The 10,151-nt window shown below is 41.0% G+C and overlaps 1 protein-coding gene across 1 annotated transcript; it reads left to right on the top strand.

The window, feature by feature from the left end:
* Positions 1-7,420: 7,420 nt before the first annotated feature.
* On the top strand, positions 7,421-9,702 carry LOC110606027. Its single transcript, XM_021744743.2, has 2 exons — positions 7,421-8,204; positions 8,900-9,702. Exons 1-2 carry the CDS (start codon positions 7,584-7,586, stop codon positions 9,257-9,259), a joined length of 981 nt encoding a protein of 326 aa, XP_021600435.1. The 5' UTR covers positions 7,421-7,583; the 3' UTR covers positions 9,260-9,702.
* The last annotated feature ends 449 nt before the right edge of the window (positions 9,703-10,151 follow it).

The following is a 10,151-nucleotide window of genomic DNA, read 5'->3' as shown; positions in this document are numbered from 1 at the left end:
CATCCTCAGGTGGTACTCCAGTCAATCTTGCTGATCGACGAGTTCCTCTCATCCTGTTTTCTGAAAAACAGTACACACAACACAACATTAGCATCATATGGTTCATGTGGGCACACATGAACCCGCATCACATACATCACATATCATAGCATATCATTAATGCACATGCATATTATCATGGCATTTCACATCATCATGCAAGACAGGACTCCACATCCTATCCTAGTGGACATGATCTTTTCCTATTGTGCTTGACCTTCTATGACATCTATGAGCCCGACACTCTAGGTCCGACCATATGAACCTAGGGCTCTGATACCATTCTGTAACGACCCGAAAATCGGACCGCTACCGGCGCTAGGATCCGGGTCGACTTAAGGCCGCCGGGACCCGTAGCAAGCCTGACATAAAACCTGTGAACCTGTATAATCCCATACATGATCAACAACATGCATAAAAATTAAAACTTTTCTTTCTATGAACATCAACCAAACTCAACCTGTGCATAACATTAACATAACATTGATCCCTCTGTGGGATCTCATCTGTGCCCCCAATGGGCAACATAACATCTGTTGAGTTGGTATACATAAACATCATATAAATCTCTAAGATCATGTATAAAAGGGATACAACAATCTATGGTCAAGCACACACTAACATCCATAAAACTCATTACATAACTATACTGCACTATCACATTGAAATTTGATCATGTCCATTGCTAGCTATTACATAAACATGACTTCTTTACTCTATCCGGACTCCTGCTATATCCTGTACCTGCAAGCCTGGGGGTAAAGGGAGAGGGGTGAGCTAAAAGCCCAGTGAGTAGAGCTATGGAAAACACATTAACACTATGCTCTATGAAGTGCATCATAACACAGACAATTCACATAAGGGTTGGGTGAACTTGTCACCAATTAGTCCAAGTTAACTCTGTGCCAGGCCTGTAGAATGGGGTCCTGGTCTTTCCTGTAAGAACATACATTACTTACCATTTTCCCAGGGCCTCCTCTGGCTCCTGGTCTTCAAGTCCCATAACCGCGCTAGACCATAGGATGGGATCCTGGTCTTTCCTTACTCTGTGCCAGGCCTGTAGACTGGGGCCTGGTCTTTCTTACTCTGTGCCAGGCCTGTAGCATGGGGCCTGGTCTTCCTGTCATGGACTAACTGGGTCATCCGACATTCACCCACAACAACAACAACTTATGCAATGCGGCATATTCGTGAAAACTAATGCAATCATCCTATTGCATAATCATGATGCATGAAACATGATAAAGCATTTAATTTAAAAGATCAAGTTTTAGTTCCACTCACCTCTGGCTGACTCTGACAACACCGAAGCAGCTGAACTCACTGCTGGGGTCCTCGGTTCCTCGGGTCCGAACCTACACAGGTGGACTCAAATGAGGGACTAAACATACGTAATTACAACTCTAATATACTCCCCAAAAACCCCCTAAAACATCCTGAAAAAAATCACATAGAGATATGCATGAAATAGCTGAACAGGTGTAACGACCCGGAAACCGGTACCCCTTAGTAACGGTCCGAACCATCACTGGCACTAGGATCCAGATCGGCTTAAGGCCGCCGGGACCCGTAGTCAGCCACCTAGACTCTCTGTGTACCTGATAATCCCATACATGATACAAACTGACTCAACAATCCTGTAAAACTCTGTAGGCTTAACTGCTGCTACTCAGATATGTCAATCTGAAATGGCCCTCAGGGCCTATACCAGGGACTACTATCTGCTGTGGGTCAAGGGATTGAAACCCTTTTAATCTATAACACATCCCATTGGTATCTCATCAAAGCCATACGTTAAGCCCAACTCACACATTTCTCATCAAGAAACGTAAAACAGGATGCATGTACAAAGGGATTAATCATACATCACACTATGGCAACGACACTAGAGAAAGCACAAGTCTATCCAGTAACTGATAGTACATATCGATACATTACATGACAACTAATCTTTTAATGACATCATGTCCACTATGCTATTACAAACATACATTCATGCATCACTGTTCTCTGTACTCTTGCTGACTTTGACTTCCCATAGCTATCTCAGAACCTGCAAAACTGGGGTTAAGGGAGTGGGATGAGCTACTACAGCCCAGTGAGAAGGAACAGGCAAAACAGTTCATTAATTACATGTTCTCATGAAATGCATCACATCACAACATATCAGCAAAAGGATGAACTTGTCACCAATAGCCCTTCAGTGTATACATATAACAATATGTCCAACTTGCCAGGGGCGATTAGGCCTCACCTGGACTTCTCTTCCCTGGCTCTATCACAAGGCCAACTGTGCCAGGGGCGATTAGGCCTCACCTGGACTTCTCTATCTGAGTCAGGTCAAACTGTCTATCTCATAGTACCAGGAGCGACCTGGACTATCCAGGGGCGACCTGGTATGGCTACCTCATGCCATAACTCTATATCTGTACTCTGTGCTCTATCAAGGGCTAAGGATCATCCAATGTTCATCCACACAAATATCATCTTATGCAATGCAGCATATTCATGAGTTCTAATGCAACACAACCTAATGTAAAACATGGCATCTTATGATGCATGGATCATGCTAAGATATGTCATTTCTCAAGTTAAAACATTAAGTTAGTTCCACTCACCTGTAGCCTCTGCTTGGCTAACTCTGGGCTAACTAGCTCTGGACCAACTCTAACTCTGAAGCAGCTACTACTGCTAAATACCTCGTTTTCTCGGGTCCAATCCTACAATGGAGGACTTAAATGAGGTACCAAACATACTCTATACAACTGATAAACATCTCTTATACACCTTCCCAAAACCCCTCTAAAACACCTCAAAACATGCATGCAAAACAAGCAAAGGAAGGCTGGACAGGGCACCTTCGGCAGCACCTTCGGCGGCCGAATGTCTCCTCCAGAGACGAAAGTCAGGCATGTTCGGCGGCCTAACTTGGACTTTCGGCGGCCGAACCTGAGTTCATCCAGAACTCAGTTTCGTGCACAAGGACGCCTGCCAGTCCCTCCATCACCTGCTCAACCCTCAATACATGCATTTAATTTAGAAAACCTTTCTCTTACCCTTCTAGAACCCTCTGACATCCTTGAATTCCACCGGACGGTAGAAATTCCGATGTCTGAATCTGCCGGGTATTACAACAGGGCACTTTCGGCGGCACCTTCGGCGGCCGAAAGTCCCAGATAGAGACGAAAGTCTCTTTTCGGGGGCAACTTCGGCAGCCGAATGCTGCCTCCACAAAGGGGGTTCGGCGGCCGAAACTCCCTTCGGCGGCCGAACCTGGTTTCTGCCAGAAGGGCAGAAACTTGGTTCACATGAACCCCTTGCCTCCCAAAACCTCAAATCAAGCATATATCTCAACCAAATCATGCATACAAGTTCCTAGGGGCCTCAAAACATCAAATACCCCAACTACAACACTTCAAACATACTCAAGCAAGCCACATTGTTCAAAACATCAATATTAACCCATAAACTCAACATATACCCTAACATGCATTTCTACCCATAGATCTTGCATAAAACTTATTTAAAACACATAAGGAGCTTAAGATCGGCTCTTACCTCTTGAAGATCGAGAGGGAGACGACCTAAACTTGGAGATCCACGAAAATGAGCTCCTGAGTTCCCAAAGCTCCAAAACTTGGTTTAAATGCTCAAAACTTGCAATGTAAGTTTAAAACTCAAGAAAAATGGAAGAGATTTGGAGGAAGGACACAAGAGTTGCAAAAAGGAAGGTCGGAAGCTTGCTGTGGCCGAAAATGGGAGAAAGCTCGCCCATTTCGGCTAAGTGCCCCTTTTATAGGTGGCTGGCCAGGCCACGTTCGGGGGCCGAATGTGCCTCCGCATCCATGCAATGTTCGGCGGCCGAACTTGACTTTCGGCGGCCGAACCTGGACTTCCCCAACTCATGCTTTCGGGGGCCTAACGTGCCTCCAAAACGCATGCATGTTCGGCGGCCGAACTTGACTTTCGGCGGCCGAACCTGGGTTTTCCTCCAAAGACTTTTCATGTAAAAACTCATTTTATTAAATGCTTAAAAATCATAAAACACATTAAAACATTTTTATAAAACATGATTCTACCCTTCTAGAGGTCTCCGACATTCGAGATTCCACCGGACGGTAGGAATTCCGATACCGGAGTCTAGCCGGGTATTACACGAACCTACACAGGTGGACTCAAATGAGAGACATAACATACATGAACATAACTCTAAACTACTCCCCAAAAACCCCCTAAAATACCTCAAAACAATCATGGAAAAACATGCAAAGGAAGGCTGGACAGGGCAGGTTCGGCGGCACCTTCGGCAGCCGAAAGTCCCTCCAGAGCCGAAACCCAGGCAGGTTCGGCGGCACCTTCGGCGGCCGAAAGTCCCAGACAGAGACGAAAGTCTCTTTTCGGGGGCAACTTCGGCAGCCGAAAGGCCTGCCTCCCAAGCCATGTTCGGCGGCCGAAAGTTCCTTCGGCTGCCGAACCTGGTTTCTGCCAAAGGGCAGAAACTTGGCTCCCTTTGCACAAAATCTTCTCCCATCCAATCCAACATGCATATAACTCACCAAATCATGCAAAAACACACACATTGGCTCCTAGGGGTTTCAAACTACCTAAAACCCCAACTACAACACACAACAACAACACAATCCAGGCCACATTGTTCGAAACATAACATTAACTCAAAAACCTAACTATGAGCTAAACATGCATTCTACCCCATAGATCTTGCATAAAACTTACTTTAAACATAAAATGAGCTTAAGATCAGCTCTTACCTCTTGAAGATCGAGAGGGAGACGTCCTAAACTCGGAAGTAGGAGATTTTGAGTTCTTGAACCTCAAAACTCCAAAACTTGCTCAAATCTCTTCAAAATGACATAAACCTTGTTAAAACATGAAGGATTGAAGGAAAATCATCAAAAATGAGCCATGGAGGAGCAAGAACTCACCGTGGCCGAAAATGGGGAGAAAACTCACCCGTTTCGGCCATGAAGCTCTTATATAGGGGCTGGCCAGTTCACGTTCGGGGGCCGAACATGCCCCCACATCTCATGCATGTTCGGCGGCCGAACATGAGGTTCGGCGGCCGAACCTGGTTTCTTTCAAACAAAACTTTCGGAGGCCAAAAGTGCTCCCAAAACCTATTCACGTTCGGCGGCCGAACATGACTTTCGGCGGCCGAACCTGGTAAAGGTTCCATGGTCTTTTTCATTTAAAAACTCAAATTCTTTCTTACTTAAAAATCATTAAAACATGAAAACATTTGTGAAAACATGATTTTACCCTTCTAGAGGTCTCCGACATCCGAGATTCCACCGGACGGTAGGAATTCCGATACCGGAGTGTAGCCGGGTATTACAATCTTTGTGGTAGTATCAGGAGGATCCAGAGGGTTATCCTATTCAGTGTTGGATCCTTCAACTGTAGCTACAATCCTTGGACCTTTATGTCCTTTGTTAGATTGTCCACCAATCTTGGTTTTAGGCTTATACCAATCAGGATAGCCTATCAATTTAAAACATCCTTCCCTTGTGTGCCCATCCATATTATAATAGGTACAGTAACTCCATTTGATTTCAAACCTTTTATATTTCTCTTGTCCCTATCCTTGTGCTTTGTTAAAAAGTACAAGAGAGTCAACAGTCTCATTCATAGCCCCTAAAACTTCCATCTGAGACTCAAACTTGATAACCATTGAGTATGCTTTATTAACATATGATAAAGGGTCCATCCCAAGGATCCAGTCCCTCACTGATCCAAAAACATCATTGAGTCCCATTAGAAATTGCATTAGCTTGTTTCTATTTGCTACCTCGGCCATAACCTTGGAAGCCCCACAAGTACAGGGAGGCAAGGTCTCCATGGACCCCAGCTCGTCCTAAAGCCTCTTCAGCTTAGTGAAGTATATGAATACAGACTCATTCTCATTACTGATGAATGATATTTTCCTATGCAACTGATAAATCTTAAGACCATTGCATTCACCAAATCTTTCTGAAATCTCTAGCCATAGATCTCTGGCAGAAGCAGTGTAACTGAAACCGTCGACTAACTCTTTGGAGATAGAGTTCAAGATCCAATATGTGACAATGAAATTACATCTTTTTCATTGTTCATAAAATTCAGAAACTTTTTCAAGCAACAAAACTATTCCTTCAATAAACCCTAACTTCTGCTCGGGTTCTAAGGCTATTTTAATAGCCCTACTCTAAGATCTAAAGTTAATTCCCATAAGAGGTGCAGAAACGAGGACCATACCTGAATGATCGAATGATTGGAGGCTAAGCAGATCTTTGGTTCCTTATACGCTAGTTTGTCCTTTGTCGGCAACCGTTGCTGATGTCTGATCCTTGCTACTAGTTTCATGTTTTGGCATATTTTCTCTTTAAGCACAAGCACGACTAGGACTGATTTTATCGCATTATCTTTAACAGGTGGAAGCAGTTATTAGATCTTGTTTAGTTAACAGGTGAAAGTAGTTATTAGATCTTGTTTAGTTAGGGATAACTTAGTCATGCGTTTTTTTTTTTCCTCAATAAGGGAAAAATAACTTACTTTAACCTAATTAAATTATTTCTTGAAAAATAACTTTCAAATATTAACAAATTTGAATCAAACAAGACATAAGTTCAACGATTTTTTATTAATTAAATAAAAATTTAAGAAATTTTGTGTTTACAAATGACATTATAAGAGTGTAAGTTAATTAAGCCTAAAACATAAACACTGAGCCATGGAAATTCAAAACCACATCCTTAATTTTCTGTTAGAAAATTATACAATATATAAATAGATTGAAATATTGAACTTTAAATCAGAACTCATCCAAAACTCAAACTCTTATGTGAAAAATTATATAATGAAGTGTTGGATATGTAGGATTGCCTACTCAATTCTACAATAGCCGATTATACATAAGTGGTCACTTTTTTATGAAAAAAATTTTTTTGCTTAATTTCTTATCATAATTTTAGCGTTCATTAATCCATTATTAAATTATATTTATATAATTATATATTTTTTATTATATTATATAGATAATTTTATATAATATGATCATTTTACAGTATAATTTTTTCCTTAATAAAATTTAAATCCATTAAATTCGATCAAATTAAATTATAATAGATCAAAATATTTTTAAAATATAAATAGAATAAATCTTTTCATAAAAAAAATAAATAAAACTTATTTATTTATATCTTGAAAGGAACTTAATAGATAACATCTATTTAAGAATTTCCATCAAACCAAACACAAAAGCTGTCATTCTACAACTTCTCAAAACAGGATTGAAGGCAAAAGTTTAAAATGACAATAATACCCCCTAACAATCCCGTTAGGCAACTCCAAAGCAAATTTAAGCAAGATATGTCCACACTGAATCCAAGCTCTTAAATCTCCACCTGAAAATTTACCACTTCGTATGCGTTGCCACAGGCCGAGTCTTTTCTCATTTGAACGGAAATCTCCATCTTCACTCTTCAGATCCCACTTCACTTTCCCGGAAAAAATTCCCCATCTTTCTCTCAAATTGCACCACATTTCTTATGGCGAATGCCTGGAAGAAAGAGAACAAACACCCAAATCTTCTCTCGCCCAAGCCCCTTCTCCTTCTTCTCCTTGCCCTCTCTCTTCTCTGCTTCTTCTTCTTCTTCTTCTTCTCCTCTCGCTCACCATCAAATCCCAATCCCTCTCTCTCTGTCTCAGAAACCATATATCAAACACAAACCACTGTTTACCCAATCCCTCCCTTCGATTGCCTAAAATCCCCGCAAGCCCACCCAGTAGTTGCCAACATAGTAGAAAATCTCAAGTACCCATTTTTATACTCTCTCTCAGATTTCGGGTCCTTGCCCGATAAACCCCACAAGAACATTGTGAGGTTGTTAAAAGGAAAGCCCTTTAGGAAGCCGGACATTTCCGTTACAATTCAGCAACTGTTGGAAGGGAAAAAAGGGCGAGATGGATTGGTGGTGGATGTGGGTGCTAACGTTGGAATGGCTAGTTTTGCAGCGGCGGTCATGGGATTTAAAGTGTTAGCTTTCGAGCCAGTTTTTGAAAATTTGCAGAGGATTTGTGATGGGATTTGGTTTAATCGAGTTGGAAACTTAGTTACTGTTTTTGAAGCTGCTGTTTCTGATCAGATTGGGAATATCACTTTTCATAAGGTAATGCTTTTAGTTCAACTTAGGGGTATTGGATTAGTCAGATTGTTGAAAGACTTGCAGTGTATAAGAATGTCATATTCAGTAAATTCTGTTGGTTAGTTACCAATGTACGTTTGAATTGCTAAAATTATACGCTTGAGGTGGTATTTGGGTGCTTCTCTGCATTTAATTTTATTTATTAGTAAGCTTTGTTCTATTCTTTTGCATACTTGAATTCTGGTTCTTTTTGAGTTCATAGTTATTGGATTTATCTTCAGCTTCTCACCTGGGGAAGTCATTATCAAGATCCTCATCTTTAATTTGGTGGTCATTTGTTCATGAGGTGCTGCTTTATTAGAAGTGATTAGGTGCTGGTATTTATCTATTATATGGATCAGTGTTTATGTTTCTGACTCTGAGTTAATAGTTTCTCAAAACCTCAAAGCCAAGCAAAGGGCCTGTAAGCTTGTCTTGGTCAGTACACTTGATAAAGTTCACAGTGACTGAAACTGGCATAGATAATATGATGTATGATTCTTTGAGGCAAAGCCTTCTTGTATTATTGATAATTTCTCTCGTTTGTTGGAGTAAGTTCTTGGAGTTCTTCTCCGTGAAAAAGTTTTCGTATAGTCTCTTAATTTGCACCATGCTATTCTGTTCCTTGACTTCCTTATATCTTTTGTACTGATCATTGTAATCTGTCTTTGTGCCTCTAGCTGGTTGGCCGGCTTGACAATAGTGCAGTTTCAGCCACTGGTGCAAAGCTGGCTTTCAAGTCCAATGAAGAAATAGCAGTTCAAGTAAGGACCATTCCCCTTGATGAACTGATTCCAGAGTCAGAGCCTGTGCTTCTACTCAAAATTGATGTTCAAGGATGGGAGTATCATGTATTAAAAGGTGCCTCAAAGTTACTATCAAGAAAGAAGGGTGAAGCACCATACCTAATCTACGAAGAAGATGAGCGATTGTTGCAAGCCAGCAACAGCAGCGCCAAAGAAATCCGTGATTTCCTTCAAACCGTGGGTTATCATCAGTGCACTCAGCATGGTACAGATGCTCACTGCTCTAAAGATTAATGAAGGTGATGAATAACGAAATCTAACTGCAAGACTTTGTTTCCACACAATGATTGAAGGAACTTGGCTGCTTTGCTTCAGTGCATGATTTTTTTCGTTCTTGTTTTAAGGAAAGATATTTAAGGTATAATGAACCGATGATACCACTGCTCCAAGAACTCATGTAATCTCAGTTGATGGCGATTGATCTTAGCTTTGCTGTTGTTTGAACTGGGTATGGAAAAATCAAGCTATAGAAAGCTATTCTCCAATATGCTGCTTTTGTCAAGCACTCCTAGAAAACAAAAGTTGGTCAACTTGATAGCCGGTAATCTGTTCAGGTTAGTCGGGCTTGCATTTTCAGAGTTCTCAGTTCTATGTGGTGCTTTGATGCATCGAAATTTCCAATGTACACAAAATTAATGCATGTTAAAATTGAAAATTGTGATATCATCCACTTACAATTACCTGAAAGAAAAGAAGCAAGCAATCCAAGGAGACCAGCAAGTGCATCTGGTGCCAGATTATTTGTATGAGTTCATCCTTCAAAAGAAATCGAACATGGAAGGAAAAGCCTGTTGCCCCAGAAGAATCTGATTCATCCAAAATTGCATGGGACTATATGCACACCGGAAATGAAATTAAGCAGAAATGAAGTAAATATGGAAAGGTAAAGAACTATAAACGTCTGAGGCAATCAAAACATGGCCTCAATTGATTCTGCTAATTTCCTTCCTCGAGAAACTTTGATTATGTATCACTTCTTTATTTGCATCAGAGAGAGAGAGAGAGAGAGAGCATTTGACTAGCAAAAATGATTTTTGAAGTTCTGATTTGCCAACGGTTTGTTCCAAATAGTACCCTCTAAAGCCGCCAACATTTTCTTAATAAAAATCTAGTTTGAACTGCCGAA

The sequence above is a fragment of the Manihot esculenta genome, chromosome 6 (genome assembly GCF_001659605.2).
Source record: "Manihot esculenta cultivar AM560-2 chromosome 6, M.esculenta_v8, whole genome shotgun sequence".
In the NCBI taxonomy this organism is placed as follows: Eukaryota; Viridiplantae; Streptophyta; class Magnoliopsida; order Malpighiales; family Euphorbiaceae; genus Manihot; species Manihot esculenta.
This window is presented reverse-complemented; position numbering and strand designations above follow the sequence as displayed.

Bases quoted from the DNA above. Each gene is read 5' to 3' on its own strand.
- LOC110606027 (XM_021744743.2), top strand. From the start codon at position 7,584: ATGGCGAATGCCTGGAAGAAAGAGAACAAACACCCAAATCTTCTCTCG. The intron at 8,205-8,899 runs GTAATGCTTTTA...TTGTGCCTCTAG, and splicing joins GGAATATCACTTTTCATAAG to CTGGTTGGCCGGCTTGACAA.